Source organism: Rousettus aegyptiacus, unplaced genomic scaffold, assembly GCF_014176215.1.
Source record: "Rousettus aegyptiacus isolate mRouAeg1 unplaced genomic scaffold, mRouAeg1.p scaffold_m13_p_3, whole genome shotgun sequence".
In the NCBI taxonomy this organism is placed as follows: domain Eukaryota; kingdom Metazoa; phylum Chordata; class Mammalia; order Chiroptera; family Pteropodidae; genus Rousettus; species Rousettus aegyptiacus.
Genome location: NW_023416306.1, coordinates 82,990,438 through 83,008,093, shown reverse-complemented (window position 1 = coordinate 83,008,093; position 17,656 = coordinate 82,990,438). Strand labels below are relative to the sequence as shown.

Genomic DNA, 17,656 nt, shown 5'->3' with positions numbered 1-17,656 from the left:
CAATTCCTGGGGTTCTGACCTGTGGTAGCTCTTATGCATAGATCCCATGCTCGGATGTGCTGGTATGCAGTTTGGGTGTTTTTTGTTAAGTTTTAGATGTTTAGCTTATTGTTGTTTCAAGGGGAGAGATCTGGGGATGTCCCTCACTCTGCCATGTATCTGATGCCACTCTCCCCAGTACCTTTTATTGAAGAGGTGGTCTTTTCGCCATTGAGTATTCTTAGCTCCTTTGTGAAATATTAATTAACTGTACATGCATGGTTTTATTTCTGGGTTCTCTATTCTGTTCCATTGCTCTACATGTCGGTTTTTATACATATTGCTTTGATGACCTAAGTCATAAGCCACACTTAGTTAGCAACTAGGAAGAAGATATAAACATTATTTATGACACCTTAAAATTAATATCTTTTTCTATGATGACTTGGTCATTAGAGATAACATTTTTCTTTGAGCTTTTCGTATTGTGCTAATGTGGACATTCAAGTTAAATGCTATATTATTAATCATTAAAAGTATCTCCCAAGAGCCAGAAATAAGTAATTTTTTCTTAGTTCCTGGATTATGGTAGGCATTATGATCTCAAAATTTCTCTGTAGAGTTAGGACATTACATATAATATTCTGGTCCTTTGTAGGAAGCTGAATGCTTCTCTTAACCTTGCTCTACCTAGTCAACAAAGAACATGGATGCATTTGTAGAAATTTTATTATAAAGAAATTCAAGCATAATTAAAAGTAGACATAATAATATAATAAGCCCTCATGTATGTATTACTAGCTTCAACAATTATCAGTTTATGGCTAGTTTGGTTTCATTTGTTTCCTATCCAGGCCCATCATGTTATTTTGAAGCAAATTTCAGACATTCTATCATTTCACCAATTATTTTAATTGTCTATAAAAGGTAACTTTTAGAAAATAATTACAATAACATTTTACCTGAAAAAATAACAATTCCTTACTATTATCAAATAGTGCTCAGGTTTCTAAGTGTTATAAGTGTCATGACACTTATTATTTTTTATTTATCCATTCTTTGTTTGTTTAGGATCTTTCCGTTTTATTAGATTAAAAATCCCGAACAAAATCAGTAGGTGCTAGCGGGGGAGATGGTGAAAGAAATACAGAAAAGGGCTGGGCAAAAGCTAGAAATGACAAAGGGAGAAGCAGGGAGAGAAAAGGAAACACTGAGAGCCCCACATCAGGGCTGAAAAGAGGTTTCTAAGTGTTAGACATCTCATTTGATGATAGATTTCTGGTGCAAGTCTGGCCCAGAGCCAGGGAGGGGCTGATGAAGTGTTGGGCCAGAGCCCAGGGCCCAGGTGGTTGGCAGCAGCCAAGGGCAGTGATGTACTTTTTATAGGCCTCACAGAGTAGTGGCATAGGGTATGTCTGTCACAGGGCCCCAGTATAGGTTGGGGCGATGAGTCATTAGGCATACCTGCCAAACAGGGACTTATGGGGGCTTCCCTTGGGGAAAATCATTCTTTGAATGTTGCATCGTCACTAAAAATGATTAAAGTCCAGTGAGCAGCAAGCAGGAGGATTGGCAGGTCCAGCCCCGGCGCTGGGAGCCAATGCAGAAACTATGGGAGCAGGCTTGAGCCCTTCCACATCAACGTTCTCTTTTTTAGGGCCTGGCTCTCCAGCCAGTGGCACTGTCACTGAGTGGTAGGTGATTATGGGCCCAAAGCACTTCTACTTCTTGTAAACCCTCTTTCTGTTGGCCTCGAGCCACTCCTAGGTCTCCAGAGAACTTAAGTTGAGTTCTGTGATCTTGGTCTCCCTGAGCAGCTCCTCCTGGGTCAGGGGCCACTCGCTGTGGGCCCCCTTTTATTGCCATGACTGGCCTTACCTCTTCTGTACCTGAAGGAAAGTTTATCATGTATGTTGGGCTGTAGATTGACACATGGACTTCCGACTGTCAGAGCCATCATCCTGTAGTTATAGCAGTAGCGGTGCCTGCTCTTCTTGGGCCTTCTGAGAGCTACTAGCTGGGGTGCTCAAGTTCTTAAGAGGCTCCTTATATAGGCTTTGATGACTATTCGGTGCTTCTTTCCTGGTTCTCCTGCTTCTCCATCACTGAATGGTTTATCCCCTTCATCCATATTAAAGTCAGAGTCCACCTCCTCTGTGTCTGACTGGTTCCTTTGATACTTTTCATGTCCTGCTTCCTCTGTGAAACCTCCATAAGTCATCTGGTAGAACTCTTCTTCCTCCTCCGCCTCCAGGAGCCCAGAAAGCAGGTTTCTCATGGTCTTCTGAAGGGCCTGGCCCCCAGCCAAACTTATATTGCCTACTGAGACTGCACGCTACCATCCGCCCCTCATCCTGCACAGTACCATAACTCTTTTAAATAGGACCTTATATTGTAATTGATTGGTATATCTTTTAATCTTTAGGTTTTCCTCCATATGTTTCCCTGACCTAACTCTTTCACTTCCTTGAAATTTATTTGTCGAATTAACAGAGTCCAACAGTTTCCGACAGTATGGATTTTGCTGACTCCATCCCTATAGTGCCTTTAATGTGATCTTTTGTCTTCTGTATTTCTTGCAAATTGATAGTTGAATCTAGAGTCTTGATTGAGTACGGTTGGATTTTTTTTTGGCAAGGCCAGTGAAGAGACGTTTTGGTTTCTTCCCATTGGAAGTATGTAATGCCTGTTTCTCTCTATGATGTTGCAGCTGCACAATGTCTAGAGCAATTAGCTAATTAGGAGTTGCAAAATGTTGAAATTCTAATTTTATCATTTTTTTTCAATTATCGACAAATATAAAAATATTTTGTATTCTTCATAGAAAAACCTTTACTAGTTTACTTAGTGGTCAGTTTGTATAGGACAGATAGGATAAATGCTTGATACTTTTGCTTAATTAACACTTTTTTAAAAAATGAGTTAGTTCTTTAGAATCCTCTAGTGTTGAATAGAGCCTTTTTTAAAAGAAAAGACTAGAAGCTTTTAAGACTTTCCTCTATACTTTTAATTTAGAAACTTCATCAGGATGTGTCTAGTTGTTGATTTTTCTCCCCCATCAGTAGCTGGAGCTTGAACCTTTTCCATCTTCTGTCTCGTGTCGTTTCTGCAGTTGTAGGACAGTTCTTCTATTATTTGTTTAATCATTGTCTTTCCTCAGTCTGTTTCCCCCCTTCGGTTTAGCTTCTATCATTAATTCGTTCTCGTGGATTAGAATCTTTGCTTCATATTATCTTGCACATATGATTTGTAGTTTTGCTCTGTGTTTCTGAATATTTCTCCTGCCTGATCTTTCAGAGCATTAATTTGACTTCGCAAGTATCCATCTAATTCCTTAATTAAGCTATTGAAGTTTTATATTTATAAAGCATATTTTTAGCTCCAGGACTTTTCTTATGTGTTTTTAATAATAATAAGAATTTTTTTTTGGTTTAAGCTATTGATCTCCAACAGTTTTGTTCCATTGGGAGCCACCTGTTCTGGGTTTTCTGTTTGTTTTTCATTGCTTTTAGCCTGTTGGGCATGTAGTTATTTTCCTTTGTCTAACTTATACCTCTTTTTACCCTTGGGGCGCAAGTACACAGTGGATACATACCTTAAGTGACAGAAGGTGCATGAACCCCAGCCTTCTGCGCCTTCTGTAGAGGAGTAGGAAGGACTCAGGTAAGTAACTTGTCTAGCTCCATTGTAACCTCTTGGAGGCTGAGAGACCCGTAGGAATTTCAGATTACACAGGCTGGTACTGCTCTTCTTGGGGGTCCACTAAATTCTATGGGCTAGGCTCTCTCCCAAGAACTGGGGCATTTCTAATTTTTCCCTAGGGCTCCTTGCTCAGGCTTGGGCCTCCTTTCTTCTACAGGGGAAGATATCCAGCTCTTTTTATTTGCATCCTGAGACCTCAACCCTTCTGGCCCACTTGGTTGCTAATTTTAATAATTGCTCAAGGAAAGCTAATTGGCATTTGAATTAAATTTGGGAAAGCAAAACTACAGAGATACAATCAAATTATCATTTTCTTCCGAACCCTTTGGAAGTCTTATATTAAACATTTTCTAACTGTATGAGTATACTATAAAGACCTTTTAGATGAAGCATTGCAACAAATATCTGACAAAATAATAAGTATGGTATTCCTGGATATCTTGTTAATCATCTCACATCTTCAGGGCTTTCCTCAAGCCTCACCTCAGTGATGCCTATCCTGGCCATCCTATTTATATGGGTCTACTTTCTCCTTTCATGCCTTGTCTTTATACTCCTATTCCTCTTATCTTGCTTTTTATCCCTAGCTTCTTTCTTACGTACTTGGTAATTTATTTATTATGTTCAGCAGTGTGCCTAGAACATGACAGCGGGCATGGATATTTTTTAACTACTTTTTTAACCTTTCTCCCCTAAATGATGAAATTATTTTCATGAAAATTTTATAAGTGAAATTATTCACTTATATAGACAGTGAAAATTATTTTATCGAGCTTCATTATTATAATCATGGCAGTAAAATAAATAGGAAAGAGAATATACACATTAAAAAGCACAGCTATTTAGCCAATTGTTTTTATATCTAGTTAACCGAATTTTGATTCTTTGGTTAGAGGCTAATATTTTATATAATTAATTACCCGTTAACTAATAAGTGATTAAAAAACTGAAAATCTCCAAAGATAAAGCAATTTAAGTAAGTAGTGATAAAATTGCTGATGTATTTTATTCTCTTCTTTTGTTTTTTAGTTTGGAAATATTTAACATTTTAAAAAGAATAAATTTCAATGTTAAAGGTATTATTCAAATATAGTAAAATATTTTGAGTGTAAACTAAAATTTACACATGCCAAACAAAAATGTTCCAGAGTGCTTACACTCTGTTTAAAAATTTTAAACAAATATAGATACCAACACTTCCATAAAATGACAGCATTGGAGTAACTTAAGTTGTTTCTTTGCCTTCACAATTCCTCTGCTGTCATGATTTATTTTGAATCAGTGGTTTAAATGCAGAAGAAGTAGTACCACAGGGTTGAAGTGCACTGCATACTAAGAAAAGATTAGAGATGACAACTTTGCATTAAGCAGTCTTGTGGTATATCAAAGCATCGTGACCTACTCTTGAAACCAGTGCATGTGGTAGTCTGCATGTATGCAGGCTAGCTTTATAACTAGGCGTTTGTCAAATGAATGTCTATGTAAAAAAATAATTTATTAAAGAATAAATAATAAATCTGAAAATTTGCAGCTTACATGTGTTATTTTAACTCAGCGGTAACTGTAGCAATTGTTTAGAACTTAGCTTAGACCAACAAAAGATGTTTTTCAGAGAGGAGTATTTTATTAGTGACATTGATTAGAATTGTTGGCATATGGTGATAATAAACTGTTTTTTAGTCAGTTTGACTATTTATAATTTTTCTCTTATAGTTGGCATACAATATTATATTAGTTTTAGGTATACAACATAGTGATTCAACTCTATTCCTTACAATGTGATCATTATACTAAATCTATCACCATACAAAATTATTACGACAATATTGACTATTTTCCCTATGCTGTACGTTACATCCCTGTGACTTATTTTATTTTATTTTTTAATAATTGGAAGTTTGTACCTTTTATTCCTCTTTATCCTTTTCACCTATCCCCCTACCTCCCACCCCTCTGGCAACCATCAGTTTGTTCTCCGTGTCTATAAGTCTGTTTCTGTTGTTTAATTTGGGTGTTTTGTTTGTTCGTTTATTTGTTTTTGTGTTTAGATTCCACATAAAAGTGAAATCATATGGTATTTGTCTTTGAATGAATATTTCACTTAATATAATATCCTCTCGGTCCATCCATGTCATCAGAAGTAGTAAGATTTCATTCTTTTTTATGATGGAGACATTGCATTGAGTATATGTATTGCATTGTGTATCTTTATTCATTCCTTTATTGGTGGAAACTTAGATTGTTTCCATGTCTTGGTTATTGTGAAAAATGTTGCAATGAACATAGAGGTGCATGTATCTTTTCTAATTAGTGTTGTCATTTTCTTTGGATAAATACCCAGAACTAGAATCACTGGGTCATGTGGTAGTTTTATTTTTAATTTTTTGAAGAAACTTCGCACTATTTTCCATAATGGCAGTACCAGTTTACAATCCCACCAACAGTGCATGAGGGATCTTTTTTCTGCATCCTTACCAATACTTGTCAATTGTTGATTTATTGATGATAGCCGTTCTGACAGGTGTGAAGTGATTTTAATTTATATTGTCCTGATGTAACTTAAGTGATGTTGAGCATTTTCTCATGTGTCTCATGTGTCTTGTGGCCACCTGTATGTCTTCTTTGGAAAAATGTATGTTCAGGTCCTCTGCCTATTTTTTAATTGGATTTTTTAATGTTGATTTGTATGAGTTCCCTATATATTTTGGATTATTAACCCCTTCCTGGATATATAATTTGAAAATATCTTCTCTTATTCAGTAGTTTGTCTATAAATTCTTGGCAAAGCATTCCCTTATTGCCTGCACCAGGGTTGATGACTCTCACCATCCCACTATTTATATTTATTGTTAGTTGTTGTCTGTGCCATTGTCCTGCATCCCATTCCACATTAGCTCCATGAGGGCAGCTAATGTTTTGTTCAATTATGTATCCCGTCTAGAAAAATGTTTGTTGTCTAGTAGGTTAGGTGCTCAGTAGATATTTGTTGAATGAACAAATGAATAAATGAAGCTCAAGGTCAGGGACATTCCTTTCTATACTTTTTTCTTTCTCACATATTCATGAGAGATCAGTGTATAGTAGGTACTTTGTTAATGTTAACTGACTTAAAAGCTTAGTATATGGTCTCTTTTCTTTGCATTTCCACATGAATTTTAGAATCATCTTACTAATTTCTACAAAAGAATTTAGTATTTAATTATTACTGCTATTACAAATTGCCACAAACTTAATGGCTTAAAATAACCCAAACTGATTAGTTTATATTTCCGGGGGTCAAAATTCTGAAATAGACCTTATAGGGCGAAAATCAAGGTGTCAGCAGGGCTGCCCTCCTTTTGGAGGCTCTAGGGAAGAATCTGTTTCTTTCTTGTTCCAGCCCTAGAGGCTGCCTGAAATCCTTGCCTTGTACCACCCTTCCATCTTCAAAGCCAGCAGTCACATTTCCTTTTCTAACTCTGGCTCTTCGTCCTCTTTCTCTTCCCTTATGAGGAAACTTGTGATTTCATTGAGCCCAATTGGATAATCCAGGATATGCTCCCCATCACATGATCCTTAACTTAATCCTTAACTTAATCCTTAACTTAATCACATCTGCAAGGTTCCTTTTGTCATGTAAAATAGCATATTCACAGGTTCCAGGGATTAGAAAGTGGGCATCTTTGGGGGCTCGTTATTCTGCCTACTTTAGCATCTTAACAATATTAAATCTTCCTATCCATGAAAAATATATCTTTCCATATATTTATGTGTACTTAAATTTTTGTCTTTTTTAGTTTATTAACATGGTGAATAACATTCAGTTCAAAATACTAATTTATCTTTTAATTTCTTATTTACTTGTGTGTTATTAAGAAGTGTATTAGTCTCATAATATTGGGGGATTTTTTTTCAGAGAACTTACTGTTACTGATTTCTAATTTAATTTGTGCTCAGAGAATGTACTTTCACATTGACTAAGCCTTGTTTTGTTGCCCAGAATTTGGTCTGTCATGGTAAATGCTCTGGGTACCCTTGAGAAGAATGTGTGTTTTGCTGATATGGGAGAGAGTAGTCTGTAACATGTCAGTCAGGTCATATTGGTTGACAGTATTGTTCAAGTCTACTGTACTCGCTGGCTTTCTGTGTACTTGTTCTGTCGATTATTGAAGGAGGGGTTTTGAAATCTCTGACTATAATAATAGATTTGTCCATTTCTCCATACAGTTCTATCAGTTATCGCTTCATGTATTTTTAAGCTCTGCTATTGGGGATATAAATGTTTAAGATTATGTCTCAATTGATCCCTTTGTTATTATTAAATGACCTTCTTTATGCCTTTTTGATATTCTTATCAAATATTAATATAGCTACTCCAGCTTTCTTTTGACCAGTGTTAGCATATGTTTTCCCAAAGTTTTTGTTTTTAACCTGTTCATGTTTTTATATTTAAAGTGTTTTCTTGTAGGCAGCATATAGTTTTGTTTTATGTTTTTATCCTAGTGTCAGATTGTCTTTCATTGGGGCGTTTAAGCCATTTACATTTAAGGTGATCATTCATAAAGTTGAGTGTAAATCTAATCTTGTTTTTGGTTCCTTATTTGTCCTATCTGTTCTTTGTTCCATTTTTATTCTTATCTGCCTTTTGGAAGTAGGGAGGGGAGGGAGGAGGATTGAGCATTGTTTATAATCCCATTTATCAATTATCTTTTAAAGAAAATAGGCAGACAGATAACAAATAAGTAAATATAAAGTAACAAAAGTTGTAAGAGCTATAGAGAACAACAAAGCTGGAGAAAGGAATAATAGAATCAATCTGCTCTGAGTAATGGGGGAGTTGGAGGCATTTTTCAGTAGGACGGTCAGGAAAGATGTTACCTGAAAAGATGCCATTTAAGAAAAGACCTGAAGCATAGGGGTATTGTTTCATAAACTATATAAATGTCTAATCAATATACTGTATACTTGAAACTAATAATAAAAAAATTTAAAAAGAAAAAGAAAAGACCTGAAGAAGATGGAGCAAGTCATGTGGATATAGAAGAGAATTTCAGATAGAACAGCAATTGCAAAAGCCCGGAGGTTTATAATCATGAATGGGCCTAATGAGTTCAAGAAGCAGCAAGGAAGTCAGTGTGGTTGGAGCAGAAAGGCAATGACAGGCTAGATTTTGCATGAGTCTCTGAATGAGATGGAAAGCTACTGCAGGGCTGTGAGCTGGAAATGATATAATCTGACTTAAGTTTTGAAAGGATCACTCTGGCTACTATATATTGAAAATAAACTGTTGGAGAGGAGGAGGAAGAACAGAACTGGGAAAAACAGTTAGGAGGTTATTAGAATGATGTAACTAGAGATGATGATAACTCAGACTAGACTTGTGAGAAGTGGTTAGGTTCTGAATATTTCAAAGGTAGACATGAAGGATTAGCTGATAGATTGCATATGGGTATGAGAAAAGGAGAGGATTCAAGAATGTTTCCATACTTTTGGCCTAAGGAAAAATAAGCTTTGAATTATATCCTGAGATGGGTAAACCATGAGAGTCAAATGCCAACTACAGCCTGGCACATAGTGGGTACTTTGTGTTGGGAAAGGCAGTTGTGCATGCAGTTTTTAGCTCCCCTCTTGGCCTTGGGCCTGGAATACTTTCTTACCAAGTGATAGAGTCCTCACAGCCTATGCTCCTTTGTTCTGCTTAACCATTATATAGCACCTGGCCAACACCACTGCTGTAGTTGTTGTCTGAGGGGAGGGGACAGGGTCTTTCTACTGTGGCACAGAGGGATGAGTACAGGCCAATTCCCTTGCATGGCTGCTGAGAGGGACCTCCTGACTACAGGGGAACCACCCCACTACTCATGCTGATCTTGATTAGTTTTTTCTCTATGTGAGTCAAGTACTCTTCTATCCAGTGCTTAACTGTGTTGTGTTTTCCCTGGTGACTCCAGTACCAAGACGAAGTGGGAAAAGTGTTTGGACTTCTATTCCTGGTGATAGGCAACAGATTTCACTTGTCAGACACTTTGTAAATAATGAGTGAATGAATGAACGAATGAGAAGGTTTGTACTTCCAAGTTAGGGGATGTTAATTTTGAGATGACTATTAGACCTTTAAGTGGAGATGGTGAGTGGCCAATTAGATGTAACTGTTTGGAAGGCAGGGGAGAGGTCTACTGGGACTCTGATGGAAGTCATTAGCTACAGCTTGAAAAATGCAGTGTTTCTGCCCTGCAAGAGACATATATAAGAATGTTTGTAACAGCATTGTTTGTGTTAGACCTAAACTGGAAAATGGTATTCTACAGTTATGAAAATGAATGAACTCTCTCAGTTACTTACAACAGCATCAATGAAACTAGATATAAAAGAATACTTTCCATATGATTCCATCATATAAGTAAAACTAAACAATGGCATTAGAAGTCATAATGGGAGATTATCTTAGAAGGATTGGGAGCAGGTAAGTATTGGGAGACAGCACCAGGGTACTTTTTGGAAAGCTGGTAATGTTTTGCTTCTTCACCTGGGTGGTGGTTATATGTTTGCTTTATCATCATTCATTGAGCCGTATATTTAAGTGTTGAATACTTTTCAGGATACATGTTACAATTCAAAAAAGAAAAAAGTTAAACTATCATGTTAACATATTGCCTCCCAAAGAAATTGTTGATCAGACTCTAATTCTTAGCTCTTTATCTTTGCGGTTTTAAGTGGGCATGAAACATACAAGATAATGCATTTAAGCTATGGTGGGAATTATGTCATAACATAACTGAGTTCCTAATACTGGGAAAGGGGCAGAATAACAACCACAGCAGGAAATAGTGCAGGGCTTAGCATACCACCCCCTTGACATCTAAAATATTATATGATCTTTAAGTATGGAATTTAAAGTGAATTAGAGAAAACTCAGTAGGAAATCTTGAGTTTATGGCATTAAAGCTACAAACCCCACATAAGAAATATGATACAACATTATTTCTCAATAGGATGCAATAACATTATAAAATATACTTGAGTTAGGTGTGTGTTATTTTGAGCTTTGAGCATTAAGGTGAGTCTATAATTTCTTATTTATACAAGGATGTTTATTAACGATATTAAAGCCACCTATGTGGTGTAGCCTCTTAAGACCCAAACTTAAGACCTCTCTCTCATGTACCTATCAGTTGTGTCTTCCCTGGCATTTTGATTTCATTGCCTCAACTCCTCCACTACAACTATAAACCAAATCTAACAAGATAAAATATAATGGAGATAAATGTAAGGTTTCACATTTAAGTTCAGATGAAGAAAGTGAAAGTATGATTTACCAACATAGATAATGAAGTTTCAGGAGGTTTGATTAATCTGAGGTCATTCTCGAATGGCACTACGCACTCAACAGGTTAATGTCATTATAGGCTATAAGTAATAGGAGATAATTAGACCACACCAAGAGTATTATGGTCAATTTGGGGCACCATATTTTAAGAGTGACATTGACAAATTAAAGCTCATCCAAAGGAAAGTTCTAGGTTTTGAGAGGATATGAAATACGATTATGTGGCTGAAGAAACTGGGACTCTGAAGTCTCACAGCACCCTGGTAAGGCATTATCCCCATTTTGCAGAAAGGAATTTGAGGCTGAGATGGTTAATGATTTATTAAAATGTAACTGAAAAATGGTTCAAGCCCATCTCTTGATTCTCAATGTAGTATTCTTTCTGTTTCAAAATATTGGTTTTAGTTACATTTTTAAGAAGCCTGACTGTTCGACCTGATATAAGGATAAACTGCCATTTACAACAACATGGATGGATCTTGAGATTACCATACTAAGCGAGAAAAGTCAGAAGTTGAAAAACATGATTTCACTTAGATGTGGAATATAAAACTGAAAGCAACAAATGAACAACATAAAGAGAGACTCATGGACACGGACAACAGTTTAGTGGTTACCAGAGAGAAAGTGGGAAGAGAGGGAGGTAGATAAGGGTAAAGGGGGTTAAATATGTGGTGATGGAAGGAAATTTATTTTGGTTGGCGAACATACAATGTAATACACATATATATAACATTATTGAATTATTTACTTGAAACCTATATAATTTTATTAACCAATGTCACCCCAACATATTTAGTTAAAAGTTAGAAATATGAAAAATTCAGAAATATGAAAAAACCAAACTTGAAACTGTAAGGGAATGATTACAGATCGAATGGGAAGAAAGGGAACATTCAGGGTAGGGAGATCAATGTAAGAAGATAATTTGGTTATCAGTATTATAAGTTTATTAGTATTACAGAAATGTATTGTCTTACACATATTTCTCTCTTTCTCAAGGTTTTTGACTCCAATGAAGAATCTGGACATCTCGTTCTCACCATAGTTATATCAGGTCATTTCTTTATTTCGCAAGGACAGACACTACTGGTAGGTTTTATGCAATAGTTTAATATGCAAATATATTTCTTTATCTTCGTAGCTTTACATTAATTTTTGTATCTTCAAGCTTCATTCTCAATGAAATCCATCAGATTCAACAAACAAGCATTTATTCAATATTCTATAACAGAGGGAAATAAAAATAAATACTGAATATTGCTTGCCCTAAAGGGGTTTAGGATTTTGTTGGGAGTCAAAATTGATCAAAGGATTATTAACCAGTATTATAAAGGATTCTTAATTGGGGAGATCAGGTTGAAAATAGGTTAAGTTTATAGAGAAATGTGTGGAGGGTTTTCCAGACAGGGTAAAGAGCATTTATAGAGGAATAGATTTGAAGAAATAGCTGAAAGAAAACTTGAAGCATGCTATTATTGGTATAGCCCTCTATAGAACTTGAATTTTATAAAGATGCATTTATTCTTTATTCTAAATACACATACATATTGTAGGAAATTTTTGGAATGAAGAAATGTATAAAGGATAAAATAATCATTTTGCTTGAAAGTTTGTTTGAATTTGTATTTAGAAATAAAATGAATGAGGAAACAAGACAGTTATTAACTTCCAGTCAAAGAAATTATAGAAGAAATGTAAGGGAAAGTTATTACAACATTTAGCTGTGAATAATATCTATGTAGACATAAATTTCTACAAATATTTGCTGAATATCTACATAGGCATAAGTTATTAATTTAACAAATATTTACTAAGCAATAACTGTATGCTAAGCATTGTTCTACAAGCTAGGGATACAGTAGTGAACAGCAAAGACAAAAATCCCTGTCATTGTGTAGTGTCATCATACATCATTGTGTAGTAGGGAGAAACAACAATAAACAAATAGGTCAGTCAAATGTATTTGAAAGACATGATTTTTAAATGAATTCCTTGCATATTCTACTATAAAATGATAGCAGCATCCCCCACTTGTACACTGTGACCATTAATCTCTTCGTTTAAGTGAAATATAGCCTTATCTTTGAATGTGCGGTGACCCGCTAAGTCATCTTTGTGTTCCTTGTGGCTTTTAAAACTGAAGCACTAGTTGTACTGTTTTGCTTTATCTGCCATCATTAGAGCTTTTATCAGTTGTAAGACATAACATTTCTTCTTCAGCTTTGAATGAATATTATTCCAGATGGTGGACTGAAGGATGTCTAGCACACAGCTTGTTCTCCCTGTCAATTTTGCGGATCTTCGCTGAATGGTGACATTAATGCAGTTTGGCTTCCTCAGACAATAGGGGGCCACCCCGTGCTTTGTTTCTGCTCCGTGTTTGCACCAGTGGTGAATGTTGTTACAAAATGGTAGAACTTTCTTTGTATAAATTCATGGAATGATTTTTGCACCGAAGCTATAAAACTAAGTTTATCAAATTACAAGACACCCATTGCTAAGAAATATAAGGATAACTCTACAATTTGGGGTAGGTTGCATATACATATTACTTAGATATTGAGTAAATCTTTAAATTCTTTTTAAATATTTACATAAAATAACATTCACTAATTTTAAATGTTCAATTTGATGTGTTTTGATAAATGTGTATAGTTGTATAACCACCACCACAATCATGATATGAACATTTCAGTTAACCTTAAAAGGTTCCTTGTGCCCCTTTGCGGGAACCTAGCAAAAGCGCTTACCTTCTCTGTCATCATAGTTTTGCCTTTTCTAGAATTTCATATATATGAAATCATATAGTATATAGTCTTTTGTGTCTGGCTTCTTCCAGTTAGTGTAATCCTTGTGAGATTCATCTATATTTTTAATTCTGTTTCATAACTGACTAGTATTCCTTTATATGGATAAACCTAAGCCTTTTCATTTCTTAATAGTGTTTTTTGAAGAGCAGAAGCCTAAAATTTTAATGAAGTCCAATTTTTTTCTTATGGTTCATGCTTTTTATATGCTATTTAAGTAATTTTTGTCTATTCTAAGATTGTAATTATATTTGTCTGTTTTCTTCTAGAATTTTTATAGTCTTAGATCTTGTATTTAGGCTTATGGTCCATTATGAATTTTTAGTATTACTTAATATTAATATGTATTTATTATTATTTTGTATAGCATCCCTTCTCCTCAGTTAAAGCAACGTGGTATTGAAATGTGGAATATATCACGGATCTCAGGAATCTACTTCTGGAACCATTGAGTTAATTTTTATTATATGATTATAGAGTTGAGGATCTGGGTTAATTTTTTTTTTTTTTTTGCATGTAGATAACAATTGTTCCAGCACCATTTATTGAAAAGCTAGCTTTTCCTCATTGAATTACCTTGGCATCTTTGTTGCAAATCAGTTTGCTATGTATTTGTGGTTCTATTTCTGGACCCCTTTTTCTGTTCTTTTGACCTATATGTCTGTCCTTACTCCAGTAATACACTGTCTTGATTACTTTAGCTTTGCTGTAGTTTTTGAAATTGGTAGCATAATTCCGTCAATTGTGTTGTTTTTCAAAGTTGTTCTGACTATTCTAGTTCATTTGCATTTCCATATAAATTTTAGAATTTATATAGCTTTCCTACAAAAAAAAAAAAAAAAGCCCACTGCAGTTTTGATTGGGATTGCTTTGAATCTATAAATCATTTCAGGGAGAATTAACATTGGGTCTTCTCATTCATGAACATGTTAAAGCTCTGCATTTATTTATATCTTTTATTTTTTTCCATTTATTTATATACTTTCTCTCAGCTTTGTTTTATAATTTTCACAATAGGTCTTGCAAATATTTAGCTAAATTTGCCCACAAATACTTAAAGAGTTTTTATGTTACTGTAAGTAGAGCTTTATAAAACATCTAATAGTTTGTCGCTTGTGTGTAGAAACACAGTTGATTTTTTTCATGTCGACCTCATATCCTACGATATTGCTAAACTCATTTATTAGTTCTACAGATTTTTTGGTGAGTTTTTTAGGATTTTCTACATAGATGATAATGTTGTTTAAAATTAGGTACTTTTGGATTCTTCCTTTCCCATCTGTACACACCCCTATAATTTCCCCCAGAATACAGTGGCTAGGACATCTTTTACAATGCTGAATAGAAATGGGGAGAGTTGACATCTTTGCCTTTATCCTGATCTTAGGGGAAAAGCATTCAGTCTTTTCACCAGTATGTATAATGTTAGCTGTAGGGTTTTATAGATGCCCTTTATCAGACTGAGAAAATTCCCTTCTGCTGTAGTTTGCTGAGAGTTTTCAATCATGAATAGGTGTTGAATTTTGTTGAATGCTTATTCTGAATCTGTTGAGATGGGTTTTTTTTAATAGTTATGTGGATATAATAAATTGTTAAAATATTCTTTTCTTACTGAATCAACCTTTATTGTGGGAGTGTTTGATTTTTAAAATTATATACATTGTTTAAGTGTGATAAAAATAAGAATGCATATTTTAAAACATTTTACCCCCTAAATTAAAGAAAAAATGTGTCAGTTCATACAATTTATTCATAGTACTTTTTGAGTTTCACAGGAACCAACATGCAGAAAAACAAACACATTTGGATTATAATACATTTCAATTGCACCCTCTCCCCTCATACTGAGTTGTGATATATTTTTAGAATTTTTCCCATAAAAGTTAGGGACAGGACAGCCATGGAAAGCTTTAACCACTTCTGTTTTAGTGTTAGAATCAACTTGTTGGCGTGGATTAAAATGTGCTATATTTGTAGTATCACATTTTTGTGGAAGCTACAAAACAAAAACAAGATTATTTCTTTCAGGGAAACTTATGGCTAGGGCCCAGTAACAGCTCCCTCTGTGACATGTTTTGTAGAAGTCCAATCAGATTAAGAAAGCTTTGGGCTTTCTGCTTGGACCTGGGCAGCTATTTAAACTTAATTTCCCTTAAATTTCATAGTTCTCTGATTGCCGCTTTTTATGAGGTTCCTGGGAACTCAGTGCTGCAGGTTAAACTGTAGCTTTGTGTCCAGTTTCCATTTTGCTTGTTTAATTAACACCTGCATTCAAGGGAGGACATCACTGCCAGAAGGCTCCATGCAGACCCACCAGTTGGCACTTTCAGATGTCATTTCTTTCAAAGAGTTGGTATAGCAAGAAGCTGAGGAGACCTTGGACTTGGGCTCAACTGGCTTCTCTTTTCTAGTCTTGACATCTTAAACAAATTCTCCCTTGGCTCTTTTGGGCTTTTTAAATTTGTTTTTAATTGTTGTAAAATATACATAACATACAACTTACTATCTTAACCGTTTTTAAGTATGTAGTTCAGTGGTATTAAGTACATTCACATTGTTGAGCATTCATCATCTTGGGAATTCTTTTTATTTTGCCAAACTGAAACTCTGTACCCATTAAACAATAACTCCCAATCCCCCTACCAGCCCAGGCCCTGGCACAACCATTCTACTTTCTGTGTATGTGACTACTCTAGGTACATCATATAAGTGGAATCATACAGTATTTGTCCTTTTGTGATTGGCTTATTTCAGTTAGCATAATGTCCTCAAGGTTCATCTAGTTGTGGTATGTGTCAGAATTTCTTTCCTTTTTAAGGCTGAGTAAAATTCCATTGTATATATATACCACTTTTCTTTAGGCATCTATCAATGGACCCTGGGGTTCTTTCTACCTTTTGCCTATTATGAATAATGCTGCTATAAACATAGGTGTACAAATATCTCTTTGAGACCCTGCTTTCAATTCTTTTAGGTATATGCCCAGAAGTTGGGTTGTCGGACCATTTGGTAATTCTATTTTTAAGTTTTTGAGGAACTGCCATACATTTTTCCACAGTGGCTGCACCATTTAATACTCCCAGTTGCAGTGCACAGGAGTGTTCCAGTTTCTCCACATCCTCATTAATGCTTATTTTCTTTTTTTAATTGAAGTAGAATTGACATATAACATCATATTAGTTTCAGATGTACAACAGAAATGATTTGCTATTTATACACATTGCAAAATGATTACCACAATAATCTTGTTAAAATTCGTCACCTTGCATAGTTAGAAATTTTTTTCTCAAGATGAGAACTTCTACGATCTATTCTCTCAGCAGCTTTCGAATATGTGATACAGTAATATTAACTGCAGTCACCATGATGTATATTATATCTCCACGACTTATTTATTTTATAACTAGAAGTTTGTACCTTTTGACCCCTTTCACCCATTTCTTCCAACCCCCCACTCTTACTTTTGGCAGCCACCAGTCTGTTCTCTGTATCTGTGAGCTTGGTTTTTTGTTTTTGTTTTTAAATTCCACACATTAAGTCAGGTCATCCAGTATTTGTTTTTCTCCCTACTTATTTCACTTAGCATAATGCCCTCGAGGTCTGTGCATGCTGTCACAAATAGCCAGATTTCATTCTTTTTTATGGCTGAGTAATAATAGCCCATTGTTCTTTATTCATTCATAAATAGACACTTAAGTTGTTTCCATGTTGTGACTATTGTAAATAATGATGCTGCAAACATGGGTGCATATATCTTTTTGAATAAGTATTTTCATTTTCTTTGGGTAAATACCCAAAAGTAGGATTGCTGGGTCATATGGTAGTTCTATTTTTAAATTTTTAGGACCTTCCATAGTGT

General features: G+C 35.1%; 1 protein-coding gene and 1 pseudogene across 1 annotated transcript in view; one reads left to right on the top strand and one right to left on the bottom strand.

Moving 5' to 3' along the window:
* Positions 1-17,656, top strand: part of REC114 (REC114 meiotic recombination protein) — a 96,352-nt gene that overhangs the window by 18,932 nt on the left and 59,764 nt on the right. The window contains exon 2 of the mRNA XM_016124972.2: positions 11,990-12,079. Coding sequence (XP_015980458.2) covers positions 11,990-12,079 — 90 coding nt within the window. The remainder of the gene's footprint in view (positions 1-11,989; positions 12,080-17,656) is intronic.
* LOC107500101 lies at positions 1,743-3,595 on the bottom strand (annotated as a pseudogene).